This window comes from Asterias amurensis, chromosome 11, assembly GCF_032118995.1.
Source record: "Asterias amurensis chromosome 11, ASM3211899v1".
Classification (NCBI taxonomy): Eukaryota; Metazoa; Echinodermata; class Asteroidea; order Forcipulatida; family Asteriidae; genus Asterias; species Asterias amurensis.
In genome coordinates, this window is record NC_092658.1 from 17204722 (window position 1) to 17229398 (window position 24677).

Here is a 24677-nt window from a genome sequence, read left to right on the forward strand (position 1 = left end):
AACACATTGGGCAAAAACAAATGAAGAAAATTTCTTATTTTAACATCCTCCAAGCAGTGAAAATAAATACATCTTTAAAGACACTGGACACTAATGGTAATTGTCAAAGACCAGTCTTCTCACTTGGTGTATCTCAACATATGCATAAATTAACAAACCTGTGAAAATTTGAGCTCTATTGGTCGTTGAAGTTGTGAGATATAACAACAGAAAAAACCACCCTTATCACACGAAGTTGTGTGCTTTTAGTTGGTTGAGTTCAAACCTTTAATTCTAAATCTGAGGTCTCAAAATCAAATTTGTAGAAAATTACTTCTTTCTCGAAAACTTATTATGCCAATAAATATTTTGTTTTATATGAAACCATCTTTATGTTTTTTATGAACTTGATCTTTATTATAATTTTTTTTTTTAATGTAAAACAAAACCACAACAAAATTTATTATGGGGAGGGTGTTAAAAAAAAACAGATTTCGTTTCCCTGATATTTAGATAAGCAGCCCTGGTATACAAACATTTCTTTTCAAACCTACCTTTCTCATTGAAGAGAATCTCAAGTTCAAACACTCTCTATTCTATTAAACAATCTATTGGGAAATTATGGACTAAAATAGTCTTACTGTGTGAGCATGATCGGTGGTCGTCCCTCTCTGACGTCTATAACCTGGGTTGCTTCCCCTACTCTATCGTAGCTCCTGCCCCATAGAGTCATTCTCCTAATGACGGCAACCTTCAACTCATACTCCATGTTGTAGTACATTGGCATAGTGCTAACGGCAATTATCCCAGTAGTGAACTTCAATTTCCCTGTTAATTCAATTCAATATCAATTATGTTTAAGCCATGCTAAAAAGTACTTGAAATTCCTTTTCCCAGTGTGAAAACTTTGTACAACAAATATCAACAAAAACATATCAAAAATACAGTAGTTAACCAGTAGTGAACTTCAAGTTCCCTTATTAGACAACATTTATAACTTTAATAGAAGTTGAATTTGCAGCAGGGATAAATAATTAAATTTTTAAGGAATATTACAGACTTGGCAAGAATTTTCTTCTTTCTAAGATCACAGATTGACATAAAACTTACACAGTCTAATGATGAGGATAGTAGAAAATATCTCCTTAAATGTTTCTATTTGAAATGTCATATTCGATGAGAAATAAACAAAACTCATTTCCTGTTGGGAGTTTATCATTCAGTGAGCGTAGTGTTAATTTATTTTTAAATTAATGTCATGCATAATGTGTATAGGTGTTTTCTCATGACTAAGATGGCCAATCGATTTAAAACTTCTACAGTTTTGTTAGATTTATGTAATACAACTGTTTCATTAGCTAAAACCAATTCTGTAATGTTCCTTTAACTGCAATCAGAGTAAGGGTAAAACCAAATTATTATAACATTTCTAACCTTTAATGATTTTCTAACAATTTATTAAAGCCATTACACACTTTCCGTAAACAGTATTGTCCAAGTCCCACAATTCGTGTATCACATCTTATATATAAAATAACAAACCTGTGAAAATTTAAATTCAATCGGACCGGAGTCGGGAGAAAATAACAGGAAAACCCATTCTTGTTTCCTCGCGTTTCGCCGTGTCATGACATGTGTTTAAAATAAATCCTTAATTCTCGCTAACGAGAATTTATATTGTTTTTACTGCTTTCTCAAAAAGTAAAGCATTTCATGGAACAATAATTCAAGAGAAGTCTTTCACCATTACCTTCTGTAAACCCTGTAAATTATTTGTAAATCTGTGAACTTTTGTTTTGTTTTTCTGTACCGAAAGTGTACATGGGGCTTTAAAGTCAAGGAAGTGCAATGAATTTGGTAACACAAGATGCATAATTTAGGCCAATGTGTACCTTTAGTTTTTGGAGTTTTTTGATTGCTTTAATCCCATAAAATGAAGATATATTTATACAATAAAAGTAACATGTGAAAATTTCATTTCAAAAGGTGGCACCATTTTTAAGAAATTGCAAAAAAAAAACAGAGAAAAATTCCACACAGGAAGACTAATTAATCCCCGATAGGAACACAGAATCTGAGACGCACTTTATAAATCAATCCACTTTACATAACTCAGCTTTTCATTAAAGGAACATGTTGCCTTGAATTGGACGAGTTGGTTTTTGAAAAAGCGTATAAAACCGTTTGTTATAAAATGCATATGATTAGAAAGATATTTTAAATGTAGGATACAATCCACACAAGTATCACTCAAAATTGTGTGGTTTTCCTTTTACCTCGTCGACTAACCAGTCGGCCATAGCCGACCGTGTTAGTTTGTAAAGTAAAGGAAAACCACGAAAATTTGAGCCTAATTTGTGTGAATCGTTGTATTCCACTTATAAAACATCTTTCTAACTGTATGCATCATATAACAAACGGTTACAAATGCTTTTCATGGATAAACTCGACCGATCCAAGGCAACGTAGGTTTAATCATTTGTATTTCGGGGAGCCAGCAACACTAGGTTTACTTATGTTACTTACCACCGGGTTTTGGTACAACAGCATCATTTGACAAGCCGAAGCAACCTCCGCGATCAATGACTTTCTCGTCAAGTTTATCACTGGCATCAATTTCATCATTTCTGTCAATGGCTTCCTTTATCAGCTTCTCATAAAACTTATCCCACTCCTCAAATGATTCCACATCTTCAGTTGTGTTGCCGGTCGTCGTACTAAAGTAGGATTTTCGACGGCACAGCCAGACAAACTGAAAGTCCTTTTGGGTGGCGCCGGGGTCATCAGGGTCGAAGGTCGAGTCGATGGCGTCCAGGGTGACCGTATTGTTGTAGTGGACAGTCCGCTCATCGCCGCCGATGATGTTCACCACCAGAGGCGAAGCGTCCACCCGGAAGAAAATGGAATCCTTCCCAAAGATCGGAGGGTGTTCTCCGACCATTGAGACGTTCAGCTCAATGCGGTGCCAACCATACGACAAGGTTGCCGGTTTGATTATTAAACTCCCCAGGGATGGACCGTCAGTGGGGATATCAGCAGGGAGCTGTACTTCCATCCCTCCGTCATCAACAGGACTGATCCCGGTCGAGAACACAGACCACTGAAACCTTGCCTCGTTGGTGCTCTTACACTGTAGAGTAACCTTGGATAGGATGGTGATCTGCACAGAGGCAAAGTAGACCTGGTAGTCTGTGCCGGGATCACAGGTATGGTAGAGACTGTTGCAGAGGTTTGCTTCCTGGACTATGACCTTTGGGTTGAAGCAACCTGGTTTCATGACAAACTGTGGGAGGATGAAGGTTGAAGCTGAAACAACATTACTCCCTGTGATATTGATGTTGTACTGATCGTAGTTATCATATATATTTGTGATGTTGAAAGAGTGGGGTCCGCCCCCTTCCTCCCAGATGGTCAGAAAGTCTATAGGTTCAAATGTAAAAGGGTACTCTGATAGTACAATTTCTGTTTGATAGGTAGAGAAGCAGACCTCTTTAGAGCCAAAGTAACGCACTGGGCTGCTCTGCGAGTCTTGGAAATCTACTCGATAGCATGCATCTGTACCGAAGCTCTGTGTGCTCACTTCAAAGTACATCGTGACATTGCTGGTCTTGTCTCCGATATCAAGAAGGGTCAACTTGACGTCCGCCACAGGGACTTGCACGTGGACCGTCACATTGCTGACAACAAACTGGACAGGGTTGGACACATTCACGGTAGCCTTGAATGTCCCCGGCGCTTCGTACAAGTAGATCTCTCGTGGTTCTCGCGTCACACTGGTAAGGCCGGGCACTTCACCAAAGTCCCATGCAAACACAAGATCGTTGCCTGAGGTGTACTCTGCTATCAGGACCATGGCATGGTTGAGTGGCACGTATATACCACCGGCATCAAAGGCCGGCTGATCTTGCGCATCATTGGAGTTATTCAAGAGGTACTCGTTATATTTAACAACGGTCTCAACATCGGATATCTCCTCGAAGATCCAGATTTCTTTTGAGATGTTCTGGCTACTTGCAGGATTGGAAATGTAAGCTGTGACATTGAACCTCCCGGCTGCGTTGTAAACTTTAGGGAAGCTACCCAGGTGATGCGAAAGTGTGGTGTCGTAGTCCACACTGCTGGTATTAACTTTCAGTAGATCGAAGAACAATGGTTCGCCAAACCCAAAGTCCATGATAACAGTAGCAGTACTCGGCATGGCAACATTCTTCTTGAGGTATAGTGAAACTGGGATGGCAATGGATCCACCGGGGGACAACCTGTTAACCCTTGGTGCTCTCAAAGAGAAACCCTCAATTCTGCGGAATACTCTCAGGTTTGCAGTCTTCGTCACCCCTCCAACTGAATTTGAGGCTTCTATACTGAGCTCGTATCCTCCTATGCCATAATATGTTTTTGACAACAAGGTGTGCCGATCCTTTTCAGTGTATTCATTTTGTGATGTACTATCGCCATAAAACACATTAAACATAATGTTGGATCCCCAGGTAACTGTCAGGCTAAAATAAACTGGTTCTCCAACAATCACGTCAAATCCATTGCTTGCTGAAATCTCAAAGTTTTCAATGACCTCGAGAAGGGCTACTGTTATAGGGAACTCATTTGTACTGATAAGGTTGTACACAGTGACACTACCAGTGTATAATCCATGACTTGGTACCGGCAAAAGCTGGGTAATGGGATAGGGATCAGTATTGCTGATGTTCCACATGGGATCTTGAAGAGTCACATCAGAGAAGGAATACACTGCTGACGCATCTGTGGGTCGATGGCTGTCGTTGCCAGAGAAGTTGAAGACAACCGCTAACCGGAGGCCCTCTTCCTGAGTAACGCCGATTAAGTCATTGAAACTCGGCTCAACCATCAATAGTCCGGCGACTGGGTTCAGTACTCTCACAACATCACTGTATGTTATATTACTGAGGAGATTCCAAGCATGGATTGTGACAAGGTACGCCCCCGGAGAAGTGTAGATATGGCTGGTTGATACCTCGTCACCTTCTTCTTGATAGAGACACTCCGAGAAACCAGTCACTGGATTGATGTTTTCCACTCCATAGTCAACCTCATAGTTGACGCCGGATCCCTCCTTCAAAGCAAAAGTTACAAAGACCTCCCGACCGGTGACAACAGCCAGACCTGGTATGATGCTTACTTCCAGATCCGACCTGTTAAAGGTGGCTTGTATCGTGAGGTTTGTCATAGCGAAGAGAGGTCCGCTGACGTTGTTATACGCATTCAGCTCAACCTCGAAGACGCCAGCTTCGTGGTAATTTATGTAAGCACTTAACAAGCATTCTCCTTTAAGATCAGTCGTTACGCAGTTCTTGCAAAACTGGAATCCCATGAAGGTCATGTCGACTATGATGTCCGTTCCTCCGGATAGTTTGTACGAGAGCACAATGTTGTCACCAAGACGCTGGGGTGGGGTAGCAAAGACTTTGAACCCAGAGACAGGGGCTTGGACATGAATATTGGCCCAGATACGCGACTGGTTCACCAGATTATAGGCAAGGAGAGAGATACGAAGATGGCCAGCTCTATCTGTGACAAAGGTTGTTGTACCAACTAAACCTGTGAAAAAATAATTAAACCATTCAATTTCAATAATTACAATATGTGGCAGAATTTTGTTAAAGGCACATGGACACATTTGGTGAGAATTCAAAGTTTGTAAGAATGAAAACTTACTTAGAAACGAGCAATGAAGAGCTGTTGAGAGTATACAAAATTGTGAGAAACAACTTCCTCTGAAGTAACAAGTTTTTTGATAAAGAGGTAATTTCTCACTACAATATTTGAATCAGAGAAAGATTTCAGGTCTGAAGCTTTTCTCAGGCATCTGAATGCACACAACTTTGTGTAATGAGGGTGTTTTTTCTTTCATTATTGTTATGCAATTTTGATGACCAATTGAGCCCAAAATTTCACAGATTTGTTTTTTTACGCATGTGTTGGGATACACCAAGTAAGAATACTAGTCTTTGACAGTTACCAATCATGTCCAGTGCCTTTAAGCTTTGCATTCAATAAAATAAATTGATGGTCAGGGGTCGATTTCACAAAGGTAGTCCTAACTTAGGACTAGTCCTTAAGCAATGCTAAGAGATAGGACTAGTCCTAAGTTAGGACCAGTAACTCATCCTAACTGAGGACTGGTCCTATCTCTTAGCATTGCCTAGGACTAGTCCTAATAGTGAAATCCACCCCTGGTCAAGTTGTTCTGTAAGTTTTCCTCATACAAAATATTTGAAATTAAAATATTTCTTGTGACGTCACTCTGTTGATGAAAGTGTATACTATTTTGACGAGTCTACACTCAACTGTACATTCATAACGTTACAAATCTACAGTTGAGTGTGCAAACTAAAGTGTTAGCTCAACTTGAAAATGACTGTCTTTACAAAAATAACATGAAGTGAAAAACTCAGCTGAAACATATTACATTTCAATGTCCAAAAGCATTTTCCAGTTTAAACAACTTAATTTAGTAAAATAATATTGAAGCACTGTATAATATTCTTGTCAATGGTGTATGAAGCTTTGCATGGTGTGGAGAATAAGAGCAACTATAAATATAAGTGTTAATAGTAAACTTGCAGGTCGACCATGAGTAAAATCTCTTTTGAAGGAGTGGTGGCTCTGAAAAGAGCCAGTTTGGTTTCGACGTTTCGAACAGTATACTCTGCTCGTCTTCAGGAAAAGAGCAGAGTATATTGTTCGAAACATCGGGACCAACAGAGTTTTTACCCAAGCTTGTACCCGCAAGTTTACTATTAATATTTATATTTATATTTGCTCTTAATATTCTTGTCGTTTGATAACGTACAAAGATCTTGCCCATTCTTCATAACGTAACAGCACACAATTTATTTTGAAGAAAAAACCCCCCTCTTCTTTAAGGGGTCAAACCCCACCAAATAACTGGTTATGCATAAATTGTGATACCGTTGGAGGAGAGCTGCACTACGAAGTTACTGAGAGTCCATCCAGATGCACTGAGACTTGAGATGTTTGCACCACTCCCACCAACAGTCAGATTGGTATCAGGCTCACCAACGTTGCCTTCAAACTCAAACAAGTACTCAACCTCCGTCCCTACAATTGAAAAAGAGTATGGCAAGCTGTCAAGGGGTGGATTTCACAAAGAGTTAAGACTACAATCCCGGCCTTATCTCATTGAGCCCCCCCTGCCCCCTTTCAATGTTGGTTCTGATTGATGTTACAGTCAACATTGAAAAGGGGGGGGGGGGGTGGGGGGCGAACGAGAGAATGATTATTGTCAGTGGAAAGTGTACAGGGAATGATTTTATCTAACAATAGGAATGGGTGGCCCAAGCATTTTTAGCCTGGGATTGTAGTCTTATCTCTAACTCGTCCTAACTTTGAACTAGCATTAAAGCCATTATACACTTTCGGTAAACAGTATTGTCCAAGTCCCACACTTCGTGTATCACAACTCATATATAAAATAACAAACCTGTGAAAATTTAGGCTCAATCGGTAATCGGAGTCGGGAAAAAATAACGGGAAAATCCACTCATGTTTTCGCGAGTTTCGCCATGTCATGACATGTGTTTATAATAAATCAGTAATTCTCGCTAATTGTTTTAATAATTTCTCAAAAGGTAAAGCATTTCATGGAACAATATTTCAAAAGAAGTCTTTCACCATTACCTTCTGTAAACACTGTAAATTATTTGTAAATCTGTGAACTTTTTTTTCGTGTACCGAAAGTGTATAATGGCTTTAAAGGCACCGGACACTATTGGTAATTACTCAAAATAATTGTTAGCATAAAACCTTACTTGGTTTAGGAGCATTGGGGAACTGTGGATAGTACAAAACATGGTGAGAAACAGCTCCCTCTCAAGCAGCTTAATTTTTTAGAAAGAAGTAATTTACAACTGAAATATTCAAATTTGATTTCAAGATCTCAGAATTTATTATTATTATTATCGGTTTATTTAAAACATCCAAACTTGGCAGCCAGAGGCTGAATTGCGTTTAGAATTACAGAGCATAAGAAAATATATATACTATTTTTTAAATTACAGAAACACATTAGGATATAAAAATACTTATTTAAGTACAAATACAAAATACAAGATATTCAAAGACTAAACTAAAAAAATACTTTCCACTATGGAGGCATAACACACCTCTTGCTATAGACTCTGTTAAGTGCTACTATTCATTTAATATTTTAAAAGAAAATAAATAGAAGCACGAAATAAACAATTGCACCACAAGAGCATGCAGTAAGAGGCAAGTTAAAAAATAAATAGCAATTTAATTTTTAAGGTTTCAAAATCAAGCATCTGAAACCACACAACTTTGTGTGACGAGGGTTTTTCTTCTTTCGTTATTATCTCACAACTTTGGCGACCAATTGAGTAAAAATATACACAATTAAAATTTGTTTTAGTCATGTGACTCAAATTCTTTATTGATTAAAAACATTTCAAATGAAATTCAGCAAAGATCCCAACTTGTCATTTTTGCTCAAGTAAAATACATTGAAAAGTTGCAAGTTTAATAGGAGTTTTAAAATAGGATATTAATCTCTTTACCATTTTCAGCTGTCCATTCCATAGTTACTTGATTGCCTAGTAGGATAGGTGCCTCCAGGTCGGAATTCGTCCACTCAAGGCCAATAATGTTCTCTTGAATAATTATCAATTTCTGTGCAGGGAAAACATTGTCATACTAAAACTGTTTACCTAAAGAAATTGCAGTTTTGTCACAATAAAGTCATTAAATACAAGAAACTAACTTTTCAGATAAGAAGATCACAACATTTAATTAGCTTTTGCATACTGCTTACCAAATAGCTAATGGCTTGAGGTTTCGACACTAGCTGAGTCTTTCTTTAAGACTTTAAACATTATTTTTAGCCTTTGAGAGAGACTTTGCTATAGGGTTGAAAAGTCAGGCCATTAACTTTTTTTTGCAGTTACATTTTAGTTTGTTCTTGTAACACAAATTTAACTTCCATTTCTGTTTCATTCTTGTTCATAAATTGTTAGAGCCTACTGTTTGGAGCATAAGGCAAGCTTCAAAGTTCGTTAACATTTTATCTCATTTTATGAATTGTTGGTACCTTTTGTGGCAGGTCGTGACCGAGCCGTCTAGACACTGGCTCCAGCTATGGTTTTGTCAGCAGCAGCATGTGGGTTTGAGCAAGGCACCTAACCATAATTGCTTTGTAAAAAGTTGGGTAGGTGCTCCAACATCCAGGCTCCTACAGTGAATGATACCCTGTTTCACCCCCGGGGAGTACATATGTAGGTGGCTATGTGTCCCTTGTGAGAGATGATTTGGGTTGATAGCCGAAATCAGTGTAACGCTCACCCTGAAGTGGCCGTCCAGCCTTGTATCTCATAAAACAAAAATTAGAAAAACACCTACCGTATTGGACTGTGAGTTGTACAGGTTTGTCACCGTGACCGTCACATTGTAATGACCAGCATGACTCCAGCTAAACGAAGAGGAATTCCTTGTTGTATTGTAGGTATTGAAACCATCTCCCATATCCCACTCATACCAGACTGGTCGGCCGTCATGCTCAACACTTAAGCTAACCGTTTCAAAGACAGTGGCTAGCAAAGCAAAAAAAAGAAAAGAGCGCTTTTAGTGTGCTTACACCCATTTCAGACAGGTGTTCCAGGGTGGCGCTGAACCAAATTTGAATTAAGTCCATGAAAAGGACATCTGAAACAGTTAGGAGCGACTGGACAGGCCAGAAGTCAAATAATCGACTGTTGCAGTCGCTCGGAATGACTCTAGAGCACCTTGGTTTCAGACATCGATGTTGTCATGAGCCAAGCTAATAAATGTTATGTTAAGTTTGCCTGTCTGTATCTAGTCTTGGCCCAAGACTATGGTGCTTGATTCTGGATAGTGTACTACGCGTAGTTGTAAATCGCCAAAGCGCGCACGCTACGGTATGATTTAGTTAACTGGGAGCTTGAAATCTAGACTACACTGGCAAGCTACCAGTGTAGTCTAGATTTCAAGCTCCCAGCACACCTTTTAGAGGTTAGAAAAGAGTAACAAAAATGGTGAAAAGGCAAATGTGGTTGTTATGAGAAAACCACAGACCCAGTTGAAGTGGCACCACTGTTAACTTGTAAACTTCTAATTTTTTAGTGTACAACTAAATTTAATTTAATATTTTTATTATTTTTTGTTCATTTTTGTACACCCAAATAAACAATTATTAGTACCAATACGAGGATGGATAGGAAACAAGAAAAAATGTTCAGTTTTACATGTTGGAGGAAAACCCAAATGGGGAAAACCCGTATTCAGGTAGGGACAGACTGAAACCCAATCCCCGGCTCTGGTCTGAGGTGGGATTCAAACCCGGGTCCACAGAGGTGAAAGCAGAGAAAGAAACTGCTGAGCCAACCTGATCCCCCAAATGAAACTTAAAAAAAAAATTTATCTTACCAGCTGAGTGGCTGATCGCTAGGGTCACATTATCAATTTCATTCTCGACAAAAAACGTCATCGTGGTTGTTTCATTGCTGACGGCATTCCCAATCTCCACGGTGATGTTGTGGGGTCCTAGAGCGCTACTCTCTGGGTACGTTCCCGACATGTAAAGCCTTGATGGTTTGACCGTCACCGCTCGGAATAAATACTGGCCCTGGTGCTGCACAGACTCTGGAGATAGCACGATTAATCTATAATCCGGCACATCAACCCCAAACCAGCCCAAACACACATCACCTTCTCCCGGAGTCAGGGGCTGAACCTCTCGAATTTTTGCCGATCCCTCGGAGTAATAACCAATCAGATCTCCTGCTTTAAGTTCAAACTCAAGATCCTCAGCGAACACCATTGGGATGAAATGTTTTCCAATCTCATCGATAGTAAATTGAATCTTCCTGAGTTCTTCATAGGTGGTGTTACCAGGTGGGATCCCATTCCGCTGGAAGATTGTACCGTTTTGAGCATTTGACATACAGGCCCGTTTGGTGAAGCTGAACTTCTCTTCTGGAGTGCATGTGTGGGCTGCGAGGCTGGACTGCTCCGAACACTTTTCTGACGAGTCGATGTAGCTTAGAGTCCGGTGACAGAATGACTTACCAGATATTGACTTTGGGCGATAAATCTAAACACAAAAAAAAACAGAGCACTCAATTCCTCAAATTTTATACAATATTCTTAGTGACCCGTTCCACAAGCAGGGCATTATTGGGGGCTGACCCGGGTAAGCCCCTGGAATGATGTCAAAGATTTTTGTACAAACCGGGGACAGACCGGGGTCGACCCAGGGAAGCTAGTCAAACGCACCCATTCACTGCTATTTTTTAGTATTGAAAGAGCACATGTACAACATTTTAATAACAATGGAGAAATCTGCCACTCTTACTCTAAATTCAACACTTCCAGCGGTGTCAATGACGACTTCCCATCCAATGAGAATTCCATCCTCTGGGAGTTCATCCATCACTTTCACACAAAGTTGGGCCCCACCGAGCAAGGCAGAGTGTGCAGTAGCATCAAGATCAGGCCCAACTGCTACACTGGTTGCATCTGTTGGAATAGTATTTCATTTTATTTTAAAGTTTGTACAGTCACTGTTAAAGTGAAAAGTTGTTAAAGGCAGTGGACACTATTGGTAATTACTCAAAATAATTTTTAGCATAAAACCTTTCTTGGTGACGAGTAATGGGGAGAGGTTGATGGTATAAAACATTGTGAGAAACGGCTCCCTCTGAAGTGCCATAGTTTTTGAGAAAGAAGTCATTTTCCACGAATTTGATTTCGAGACCTCAGATTTAGTACTTGAGGTCTCGAAATCAACCATCTAAACGTACACAACTTCGTGTGACAAGGGTTTTTTTTTTCTTTCATTATTATCTCGAAACTTTGATGACCGATTGAGCTCAAATTTTCACAGGTTAGTTATTTTATGCATATGATGAGATACACCAACTGTGAAGACTAGTCTTTGACAATTACCAATAGTGTCCACTGTCTTTAAAGGGAAGGTGTACATTTAGTAATTTTTTTAAACTACTGAAAATAAATTTATTTGGGAAGAATCCTACAGCACCATTTGCATCACATTTTGGTAAACATTTCACTTCAAAGGTATGTGGTTATACATGTAATAGTTTTGTTCTGTGCTGGGCGGCACAGTGTATTTTGCTCAAAGTGATGGTTGAAAAATTTGAGTTCTGGACTGGCCTCGCCCATCACCGCCCACAGTGGCTACAACACGTACATGAGAGCTCAACTTCACAGATTCTTTAGCTGATGGGAATATGAACAGAAAGATCTTAGCCGGTTCTGCAAACAACAAATACTAAAGAAAGCGCAATCCATCTTAGCCTGTTATTGTCATATTCTGAAACAACACTTTGAGTTACTTCAGTCTGAACGCCGTTTTAAATACCCACCTTGTACAACTTTTTGGTTGGAAGCTCTCCTTTATTCAAGTGGCAACCAAAGTTCTGAATGGTGGATGCTCTGCTTCATGTTTCCGTCCAATTTTCCAGTGCAATTATAAATGTATTGATTCATTCCATTTCCTTATTTTCTTTCTTTCATGTCGATAATTTATACTGTGATGTTTCATATGTAACTACGTATATGTGATTTTATAATAGGCTTCCTCTTTATTGTGGTGTCGCCCTAGTTGGTAATTTTAAAACTGTCTTTTTTTATAGAGCTGCCCAAGGTTTTGTATAGTTGCCTAATCTAGGATAATTTTTCATTGAAAAAAATTGAATTGAATTGAATTGAATTTCTTTACCTGCTATGGTCATATTAAAACTCCCAATGTCATCAATGTGAACCGTGGCTGCCATTCCTGTTCCAAAGGCAGTGAATTCACAACTAAAAGGCATTCCTCGTAAGACGACGGCGGGGCAGTGTGATCTGATGGTCAGCACAGGTAGGTGGACATTGAGGTACATCCCAACAGTGTACGTCACTTTGGCTGCATCAGCGACTGTGGCTGTCATGTGCATTAGCCCAGGAAACCTGGGGATGTAACAAACAAAAATTAATGAACATTTTTAGAATCACAAGGAGGTTGATGGTTCAAATCCCACCCTAGTCATTTCTTTGTTCACCCCCAAATCGTTTAAAATTCCCCCAGTTGTGGTTTATTAATTGATATCTGTCACATCCCATACCAACACTTGGGTGTGATCAACAGTTAACGTTGTATGGCTTCTGACTGGCACCCCTAAAAAGAGATTTTAACAAACTAGGGCGACCGCCAACATAGGGCTAGATAGCTTGTATATAGTATTTTAGTTTCAGTTCAGAAAAAAATGTAACTTTCACACAATAGAATAATGTGAATCTGCAAGCCTTTCTCAGGCATTTGAAAACTCAAAATTCAATAGTGTTATTTTTTTTCCATTCATAATTTTCTTGCAACTTCGATAACCAATTGAGCCCAAATTTGTATAGGTTTGCTACTTGATGTTGGGATACACATAGTGTGGATGGTTTCTGACAATTACCAAAAGTATGCCTTTAAACACAAAAGTGGAAGTGACAGGCTGTGCCATTGCAAAGCAGCCCAACTACAAAATGGTGGTTTCTTATATAAGATAATTTCTGGGTAAATTGAGGGAGTTTTTTTCCATTTCAAAGTTTCAAAGGAATGCAAGGATGTGAATACAACATGTCCTATCTTGGCCTCTTTTTTACACTTTCATGCCATTTTTGCGGCGAACAGCTTGTCTGTGTACTTGCTTTTCTCATTTTTTGTGTTAGGCTCTTTTGCCATGGAAGGGCCGTTGGGCTCAATTTCACAAAGGACTAATATTTGTCTTGAGATGAGTTGTCAGTACCACCATTGTCACATCGCACTTGTCTTAGCGATCAAGATCGATTCACAGTTTAATAAGAATGACAGGCCTGGAATTACAGGCTTTGTTGCTCAGTGTTGGCCTTGGTGCCCTTTTCCACAGTTTCCCATAAGACTAAAAGATTTTCCAATAGAAGTGCCCTTTTTGATAATGAAATATGATCTTGCCCTTTCAAAGATGAAATTTCAGGCATGGAATAATAAAAATAATAACACTCGGTTTAGCACTTTATCACACCCCTGAGGGCGTATCGAAGCACTCAGTATTATATCCTGCAAGGTATGTGGAGCTACGTATTGAAGTAGGAGACCTAGTCCTTAAACAGTAGCACCGTGTAGTGGTTTACAAGGTGCTGTGGCGCAATATGCAGCCAATCAAACCAGGAACACTGGGGTGAGGCCCTTCCTTTTTTGGTAAGTGCACCAGGTTCTTTTATGTGCATTACACAACACAAGAGACCTTCGGCTTTACATCCCAGGCTTAAAGGACGCAGCAATAATGGTTGAGTGTCTTGCTAAAGGACACAAGTGTCCGACTGAGAATAATCTTAGCTCTTTGTGAAATCGGCCCGTGGTGTTACTTACAGGTACTGATGACAAAATGAATCTTCACGAGACTCCTCTTTATATCCATCACCAAAATCCACTAGCTTCATCAATGGATGCTCAACATCAATGGAGAACCAAATCCCAAAGTAAGCTGCCACATCCTTTGGAGTTGCCACTGAAATCACAAACACAAATTTTCTTAAAATAAAAAATAAAATACTTGTCATCTTTTCTAAATGTCACCATGCAAATGTCTGGTGTGAAACTACAGTGAAATCTCAGTGACATGCAGGTTTTTCGCTGAAATTGTAAAAATGTTTCTCCTTCACTGGACACTGTTGGTAATTACTCAAAATAATGGTTAGGATAAAAACTTACTTGGTAGCAAGCAGTTGAGAGCTGTTAATAGTATTTAAAAAATATTGTGAGAAACAGCTCCCTCTTTAAGTTTATGAGAAAGGGGTAATTGATCACTCGAATATTAAAAGACTTCAGGCCTGATAAAGCCCTTTATAAGGCATCTGAAAGCACACAAACTTGTGCAACAAGAGTGTTTTTACCATTTCATTCTTCTTGCAACTTTGATGACTACTTGAGGCCAATTTTCTTCTACAGAATTGTTATTTAATAAATATTTCATAAATATGTTGGGACACCAAGTGAAAATACAGGCCTTTGACAACTATCAAAGGTGTCCAGACCTTGAAAACAGAGTCCCCAGACCATTGACTGGTCTCAATGAATTTCACCCTGATTTCAGGGTATGCTCCCTGTCCCATGCCCAGACCTCTTTAAGTGGTGAGTAATTCTCTGGAATGTCATTTCTCACTTCCCTTCACTCTATGGTCTCATGGGGGTTAATAGGCTACACTCCAAATGAAAACATTGGTCTATCCACAGTGTGTTGAACCATGGTTGAACATAACGGTACATTGCTGACCTGAAATAAGGTGAAAAGGCTGACCAATAAACCATCTATCCACTCAAACAGTAATCTATTCAGCTATGGGTATATGATGGAGGAAGGAAATACCAAGGACACACTGAAAACTTGGTGAGTATTCCTTGAATTAAACCACACATAGGGGGGGGGGGGTGAAACAAGGTGAAATGGGGAATTTAAAGTATAATAATTATTATTATTATGTATTAGACCTCAACAGTACAAGTACAGAAAATACAAACAAGGCAACAATGTAAGGGAAAAACCCATATTACAGAAACGACAACGCTTTAAAACATTATGAGTAAACAAAAAAGACAAATAAGTGAAAAATAAATAAATAAGTTAATTAATTTAACAAACAGTCAATCAATAAATAATACAATAAATAATAAAGTGAATAAATAAACATTTCTGTAAACAAGAAAGTAAACAAACAAGCGAAAAATAAAATAAAATTAAATAAATAAACAGAAAAGAAAGTAAATAAATAACGAATAATAAAAAACTGGTGACGTGAGGGCAAATAGAGAGAACAGTGAAAAAAGAGTTTATGAGGGGAGCATGCAAATATAAGAAGTTAATCTGGGGGAGGACACAAGAAAACTACTCAACAAATGACCAAACAATATAATGCGGGTCAGGGACAACAAAAGTAAACTAAATTACTGATGCTCGGAAGCATGTTGTCCCACACATGGTAAAACAAGAAAACTGGCGACAATAAACTAGACAATATAACGAGGGAAAGGAAGAAGATCAAGTCCCCATACATGTATGCTCTCGGGTCAAACGGGAGAGATCGAAACAAAACAAAATGTTAGACAGGATTTAAACAGACGGCTTTAAGTTGGTGGAGAAATGTCGGCAGAGGACAAATTACAGCAGCATCCCGGATGTGTTGTGGAATGGTATCCCACAGTCTCGGGAAACGACGGGACGGAGAGAACAGTGGATTTTCACTCCATTTTGAAGACAAAAGTTGTACAAAGTGTACACCACATCTCACATACATCTCACATGGCGGTATGAATGCTGACATTGTTTTACACAAACAAGTTCCTCTTTGCTTAAACAGCCCAGAAATTTGGCATTTGCCCTGTAAGCCAAGAATAGCGGTTGCAACACAGAATTTTAATATATTTATAGTGATAGTTATTGTATTTTAACTCCTTGTATATTATGCATCCGCAATTCGGCTTTTTGGCCCCCATGTTTGCATTTTTAATAAACCAATAATACTAATAATAAAAAATAATAATAACACAGAATTTGGCGGCACTTTTATTGAGTGCAAACTGGTCCAGCCCCCAGTCAAAGTACCAACTTTAAAAAAAACCATTAAGTACTTTTGCAGCCCTTGTAAACTTAGGAGTTATTTTTTAAAAGCTACATTTTATAAATTGAGTCTCACTTGCATGGAGATTACACTACACACAGCACTCAGATCAATAGTCTTGACATGACTGATGGGTGAAATTGGACAATGAAAATGATTTAACTTATGTCAACATAAAATTTATATTGATTACAAAATGAAACTTAATAAGCAGGGCCCTAATAAAAATCAACATCAATGAATGACATTTCGTCATAGTGTTAAATTGACGTCCATCAATTGAAGACAAAGTATCATTGAGAATGGACCAGCCGTTGCAGCCGTCAACCTGGAAATGTTGATTATCTAAAATGTATCTAAGCAAATACTATACTAGGAACCAGTCTCAGGACATTTAATTCACTGGTATTTTTGGATAGTACACCAGGGCCCAATTTCCTAGGAGGAGAAACACAGTCAATATATACATGATACAGTGTAGTTTTAAAAGGAAATGCCCAAACCATCCTATGAGGAAAAACACAGTTAACATGTCTTTATTATTTGTAGAATGGTTGAGGAAATGCATTTACCATCCTAGGAGAAAAAAACAAAAACAGTTAACATGTCTTTTTCTTCATATGATGGTTGAGGCATTTCCTTAACTATCCTAGGAATAAAAAATACATGTTAACTTCTGTTTTTCTTCCTATGATGGTTGAGGCATTTCCTTAACTATCCTAGGATTAAAAAATACAGTTAATGTGTTTTTTATTCCTAGGATGGTTAAGGAAATGCCTCAACCATCATAGGAAGAAAAACACAAGTTAATATGTATTGTTTTTATTCCTAGGATAGTTAAGGAAATGCCTCAACCATAATAATAGGAAGTTACAAGTATTTTTTATTTCTAAGATAGTTAAGGAAATGTCTCAACCATCCTGTGAGGAAAACACAGTTGCATGTATGTTCGTTTTTGTTTCCAGAACAGCTAAGCAGAAATGAGCAGGATACCAGTCACAAATTGTACATGTATTACGGTAGTGTGGCTGGTAACCTTATACTGGTAAACATTATGCAATTATACACTCGAGGGGGAAAATGGCACCCGAGGTGAAGCCGAGGGTGCCATTTTCCCTCGAGGGCGTAGAAAACCCATGGACCTCAGTCACAGCGTGCAACAATTGTTTGGTTATGCCTTGGTAACATTATTAAGCCTCTTCTCGAAGTTCTGTTGTCATCTTCAAACATTATTACATAGTTTCAAAAAAAATTCACTGTTCCCTCAAACCCGCGGTTGATCGTACTAAGCGCTGGAAATCGACAAACGATGGGAAACGATCAAGGAAATGTACACCGGTGAACATCACTCAGCCATGGTACATGCATATTTTTTGCACGGCACGTGATTGGCTCTCGACCAATCAAACTTCACAGTGATTGGTTCACAAACCAATCAAACTTCACAGTGATTGGTTCACAAACCAATCAAACTTCACAGTTTATTACCGAGGTACATCCATGTATAACAAAGTTTTTTTCTATGCTTAGCTCCTTTTTGTGCTTAAGCAGCTCTATGAAATTGGGCACTGTTGATGTTTCCATGCCAACCATTTCCCGGATCGACGTGAATCTCGAGGTTCCAGCCCATGCATGTTTGCTATTTAGACACTATCAAACATTAACCAGTAAATAAAATGAATAATTGATAATATCCATTATGCCTCATTGTGACGGGCATACTCTTGTATTGATCCAAATTCACCAGACGTCAGCGCACATAAAAGTAAATTTTACAATTTTTTTTTTGTAGTTCTTGAAGTTCAACCCCAAAGCACTATACTAAGGGTTTGGGTATTTTCGGGGTACTATTTTTGGGTACATTATGTAAGACACAAAACAGAAACGTTTACAGATTGACATTAAACTTACACAAAGATAATGATAGTGTATGTAGAAAGCTTCTTTTAAAATATTACTTGCTGAGGTGCTTTAGTTTTTGAGAAATTAGTAAAACAATTTCACAGAATTTTTGTTTGTCTCATTGTGACAAAAATTATTTTAGCATGTACACTGGTGTAAGCGATACTCCAGAAAACACTGCTCTGCCAATTCAGGGCCCTCTTTTCAATATCAAATAGCACCGATGACGCCACAATTCCTTTGTCGCACAGGTTTGTTTGACCTCACGTTTTTCAGAATTTCGGCTTGGAGTGTTTCGGTGTTTTGTGATACACTCATTGTCCAATGAAAATAGGGGATACAATACAAGTCTCTAACCTCAAATAATAAACCACAAAGGAATCTTACTGGGTAAAATTTAAATTATTTGGGGTTGAACAAAGAATAATTTAATAAAGCGGGATTTAAACCACCAGCCTCCAGATTAACGGGCAGGCGCTCTATACATTTCTACAACTAAGCTATATCTAGCCCTATGATGTCAGTTTTCCCTATTTTGTCAACATTTGTGTTCGGGATGCAAAAACCCCACATCTAAATGGTGTAAAATGCCTGCTGTTTTTGATGATGACCTATATGTGCAATTATTTATCAAAATCCAAAAACATGTTTACCGGAATTGTTGCCGACATCGAGCATCTTGAGCGATGAGATACCTGTAGGCACAGTGTAGATAGAACTCTGCCTTTTGCTTCCACATTTTTGAGTTGGATCTCCAGAGCAGTTGAAGCTACATAATTCTTGTTCACGAGATGATGCATATAGGAAAGCGTGACTGCAAAGACATAGCTGGCCAAGATGGAGGTTGGCATAGCTATAACAAAAAGAACCAGTCAGCATATTCTTAGGTGCTCCATGATAATTACAGCAAAATGTCCTCATGAAAATTTATATTTAATGTTAGTCTCCTGACGATGACTAGAGCAAGCTAGTCTAAACGTTGAGACCAATATTCAGAACTGACTCCGCGGCAGTACAGTTAATTACGATCCTATAAGCTAAAGTAGTAGTCCAGTCTATTTTCTATACCATCCACCCTGGTAATAGTTAAAAAGCAGGACAGTTCTTTTCAGAACTGAGAAGTCTCCCGAACCTCCGACTATCTACTCCGCGGCAGTAGAGTAAAGCAAGACAGTTCTCTAAGAACAACTCTACCTGGCAAGTAGATACACACATGGTGTTACAGCAAACCAAATACATGTATACATTGATACCTCACCATGCAATGCCTCAAATCCTATATAATGTTAGTTTTGTTTTTGCTTATAATAATTAAAGGTGCTCCTGGTTTTTTAATGACAAAAATGTAGACTTTGAATCTGAAAAAATATCATTCATCTCTATTGAATATGGAAGTACACTTACACATACAAAAAATAATGAGATAGAATAGCACTTTGATCTTTGTTAAAAGCGCTTTATAAATACCTATGTTATAATTATTGTTATTGTTATTATTCTCTCAGTGTTTTTGGGGGGCACTGAGTTCAGTGTTTTAGTTTTGGTTTAGTTGTTTTTAGTTATTTCTTGGTTTAGGTTTCACTTGGTTCTCAGAGGTTTCAAGCAAATTCATTCTAAGGTAGAAATTCATCCTTTTATCGGTCCAAAGGTGTTTTTATTGTTTTATTGCCAGTTTTATTACTGGATGCCAATCACTGGTTTTGCTTTTGATCATTGGTTTACAGTCAATAAAGTTAGTTTTTGTTTTTGTTTGAGAAACCAACAACTTTGAGTCACTGTTCCAATTTTTTGCATCTCCTTGCGTCGTATCCATCGCGGTTTTTCTCAATTGTGTAAGCGAGTACCCCAACAGTTAGTGTATTTATTAGTTTTTACTCATTAGTTTTCTAAGTGGTCCATTTTGCCCTGTTAAATTTTCCTGTTTAAAAAAAAAAAAAAATTGGTCCAGTGAAAATGTTGAGTTACAGTGTACAAGCCCTTCGTCCCCTCAACAGGGCCCTGTCATACCAGGCAAGTTTTGAGAGGGGCAACCTGGAGAGATACACATGCACTGCATTTAAAGGCACTTGGCACCTTTGGAGACTGTCATAAGATCAGTATTCTCACTTGGTGTATCCCATGCAGAATGCCTAAAATAACATATCTGTGTAAATTTCGACTCAATAGGTTATAATAATAATAATTGTGGCTTCTTATATAGCGCACATGTCCGTCACTCAGAGACGCTCCTGGCGCTGTAACATACAGTATTTCCTGCAAGATGTGGGACTACGTTTTTGAATTATGAGACCTAATTCTGATAGCACCATGTAATGTTTTACAAGGTGCTGTGGCGCAATTTGCTGCCGATCGGACCCCTTCTCTTTTCGATAAGTGCACTGGGTTCTTTTACATGCGTTACATAACACATGGGACCAACGGCTTAACGTCCCATCCAAAGGACGAAGCAATGGTGAAGTGTCTTGCTTAAGGACACAAGTGTCACGGCTGGGGATTTGAACCCACACTCTGCTGATAAGAAACACCAGAGTTTGAATTTGGTGCTCTTAAGCGCTCGGCCACGACACTTTCAAGAAGAACACCCTTGTTGCACAAATTTATGTGCTTTCAGATGCCTACAAAAATAAGAATTGACTTAAGGGCTGAAGCCTTTGAATGTTTCAGTAAATGTTACTTCTTTCTCAAAAACTACGTTTCTTCAGAGTGAGTCGTTTCTCATGATGTTTTAAACATCAACAGCTCTCCAATGCTCATTACCAAGTAAGATTTTATGCTGACAATTATTTGGAGTGATTACCAATAGTGCCCAGTGCCTTTAAAAGGAGCCCTTGGGTAGAACAAAATGACACTTTTCTAACAGTAACAGTAGCTATCCCCAAGAATATTATGTAAATATATTGAAACAAGAATGTTTTTTCTTCTTCAAAATTGCCTGGAGCTGGTCGACTGTAAATTAGCTTGAGACATAAACTGAGGTCTTACTTGTAAGTTGGGCGGCACAAAGCTGCACAGCTCTCCGGAGTGATATTGTTGTTGTCATAGTTCCCAATATTAACAATTCCCCTTGGGTCTTCTGAACTCAAATCCTCATCAAAACATCCCAGATAATCTACAAGATAAAAACATTATCCTTGATCAAAAGATGTTGAAATTCTTTTTCCTTTTGCCTGGGCCCTATTTGATAAAGCATGCTAACCACAGAACAGTATTGCTTTGCAGGAAAAAGTTACCAGCCATTTTTATGGCTGGTGCCCAACTTACTTTTTTGCTTAGCAAAGAAACTTGGCTAGCAACATTTCCTGCTTCATGAAATTGGGCCCGATGACTTTCTATAACAATATACATTACTCGTAAATATGTCATTTGTGAAAACTCCTGTAAAACACTGAAAGAGAATTGAAACTGTAACTTGAAGGTTTTGTTATTTTTTACATGCTCAAGTTCATCAGGATTCATTTTTGGTTTGTGGTTACACAATGTGTGTATCTACTTGCCAAGTAGCCGATTTTCTACCATCCGCCTGGGAAGTAGTTGAAAAGCAGGACAGTTAAAAGCAGGACAGATCTTTTCAGGACTGAGAAGTCTCCCAAATTCCTAAAATATATATTTATATGGTATTTGATGTGCTAAATTCCTAAAATATATATTTATATTTGATATGGTATTTGATGTGCTAAATTCCTAAAATATATATATATTTTTTTGATATGGCATTTGATATATGCTATTTTCAAATTTTTTATGACATTGTACCCTTTTGTGCCTTTGTTATTTTTATTGTCTGGATCGCCTTTAGTTAGTGATTATTTCCGCCGTTGTGGTTATCCGTAGGCTTTATCTCTGTGTAGTCATATATTTATTGCCTATTCTTTGTACACATGTACTGTTTGCATGGAAATAAATAAAAACTAAATAAAAAATAGCTATAGTGGAATATAAAGCAAGTTAAGTTCTCAAAAGCACATCTGGTAAGTAGTACATGGCGTTACTACAAACCAATACACCAATTCAGGCGCTCAGTGTTGAGCACTGCGCGCCATTGCTGAGGTGTACATGTACATGTGCCTAGTTTTGTGCACAAAGACATGAGGAAATCATGTTTCTTTTAACTCTTTATGGACATGAAATGTTTTCCTCAACGACTATCACATTTTCCCTAACAGGACATCATGATATACTAATGAAGATCACTGACTACAAAATTTGCAAAATAGAACTGAATCATCTTGAAAACGGTGCTTGTCTTAAGTGAATTAGGGGGAAAAGACGCGGAAACTGCATAAAATAGTCACTAAAATGAGATTTTGTCACAATTTCAGTATTTTCCTTTGTGCTTAATTAAAAAAAAATAGCAAGAATAGTAGCAAATCGTCATATCATGCAGCCATGTCAGAGAAATCGCATAGACTGTTGAGAAAGACATTACATTTCCATAAAAAGAGAAAAGAAACATAATTTCCTTATGTCTCTGTGCACAAAACTAGGCACATACCTCAGCAATGGCCGCGGTGCTCAACACTTGCGCACCCGGTGCGCGTCTGAATTGGTGTATACCTCACCATGCATAGCTCAAATCCCATATAGCTTTCATATAACTTATGCTGGTTGCCTCTACAAATACTTGGCATACATAAATGAGACCCTTATTTAATACAATAAAATCATTGTGTTAAGTTGATGCCAGGGCCCAATTTTATAGAGCTGCCCAAGTGAAGAAACTAGCTAATGTAAGTGTAACAAAAGTATGCTTTTACCAGAACAAGGTAACCAGCCAAGCTACCATGTCTTATACTCAGGTTGTGACTGGTATCACGCTCATTTCTGCTTAGCAGACAGTTTTTTGCTTAAGCAGCTCTATGAAATTGGATCAAGGGCCTTGTGGAAGACACATCTTTTGATGACAGTTTTTAAAGTTCTGTATTTCCCTAGACTACTCCTAGTCAACTGTTATGTTATATAAATAAGACTTACTCAGTTGAGTGGAAGCCGGAGTAGTAGTGAGGAGAATCTGGGAAATAATAATTCAAATAAAAACAGTGATGATTGTAAGGCAAAGTTACACTATACATTTAGTTTCTTCACAAAGGCAAGGAAAAAATACCTCTAATGGGCACACATTAAACTTTGAGCAGCAACTTAAGGTATTGAGTGAAATACAAATGATCACAGATTTTAACTCAACTTACATGGTTAAAAGATGGTCAAAATGGGTAACTCCCTTGGAAATATCTTTGCTTGAAATGCAATTTGTTTTTGTAATTTTAAAATTTTTAGACTCACAAGCCGAAGTGAATTTCAATGTATATGTATATATATGTGTGACAATAAAGCAATTGAATTGAACTGAACAAAACAAGTGGTTTGATCTCAAGAGTCAAAAACTCAATGGGTGAATACAGTGTAAACATTTCAGCTCTTTTCCACTTCTTTTCTTGTGACTCAATTAACCGAGCTTCAACTTTCACAAGGTTTGTTATTTCATATAGTCTCGTGCGGATTTGAACTTCCGGGACCATTGTGGTCCCAACCTTATGGAGTTTTACGTTGGGGAGATTTTGTTTCGTCCAATACTTTAGTTTAATGTAGTTTATGACCATAAAAATGACATATGTTGTTACAAATGTAATACTAATTAACATCATTATAAAATTTTTTAAAAAGTCAACATAATAACGAAGAAAACCAATATTTAAACTTGACCTCAGGTCAGGTTACTTGGTAAAAATTAAGAATTTGTGCCCATCTCCGATCATGAAACTTACGCAGACGCTTGTTTTGGTCGCGCGGGGTGAAAAGCCTTTTCATTGGTCATTTAGGCGTCGGCTTCCTGTCAAAACTGCGTCACGCATTTATCTAACGCCCTTGCGACCATCGTATATCCGCGTGTAACCAGCATTGAGTAGTTTCACATTCAGGCGTAGATTTACAAAAGGGGTTTCAAAAAATTTAAGATCAAACAAACATCCTTGTCCCAGAGTTTTACTTTTGTCTATACATAGACTTTAACCAAAGATTTTATTCATAAAAAAATAAATTTCCTCAGTTGTTGCGTTTTCTCGCTCCGGTGCACGCGAGACTTGCACAGTCTATACTGGGTCACATCAAGTGTGGATACTTTTGAC

The 24677-nt window shown here is 38.2% G+C and overlaps 1 protein-coding gene across 3 annotated transcripts in view; it reads right to left on the reverse strand.

Moving 5' to 3' along the window:
• LOC139943987 (polycystin-1-like protein 2) overlaps window positions 1–24677 on the reverse strand; it is a 79962-nt gene that overhangs the window by 51299 nt on the left and 3986 nt on the right. For 2 of the 3 annotated variants that reach the window (XM_071940910.1, XM_071940912.1), the window contains exons 4-15: window positions 23527–23563; window positions 21538–21664; window positions 19209–19408; window positions 14408–14546; window positions 12752–12981; window positions 11363–11526; window positions 10435–11101; window positions 9391–9581; window positions 8553–8664; window positions 6928–7077; window positions 2506–5553; window positions 621–807 (exon numbers count right to left, since the gene is read on the reverse strand). In XM_071940910.1, coding sequence (XP_071797011.1) covers window positions 621–807; window positions 2506–5553; window positions 6928–7077; window positions 8553–8664; window positions 9391–9581; window positions 10435–11101; window positions 11363–11526; window positions 12752–12981; window positions 14408–14546; window positions 19209–19233 — 4913 coding nt within the window. In that variant the 5' untranslated portion in view covers window positions 19234–19408; window positions 21538–21664; window positions 23527–23563. Of the gene's footprint in view, window positions 1–620; window positions 808–2505; window positions 5554–6927; window positions 7078–8552; window positions 8665–9082; window positions 9296–9390; window positions 9582–10434; window positions 11102–11362; window positions 11527–12751; window positions 12982–14407; window positions 14547–19208; window positions 19409–21537; window positions 21665–23526; window positions 23564–24677 lie in introns of those variants that run through there. The other variant, XM_071940913.1, reaches the window with a different exon arrangement.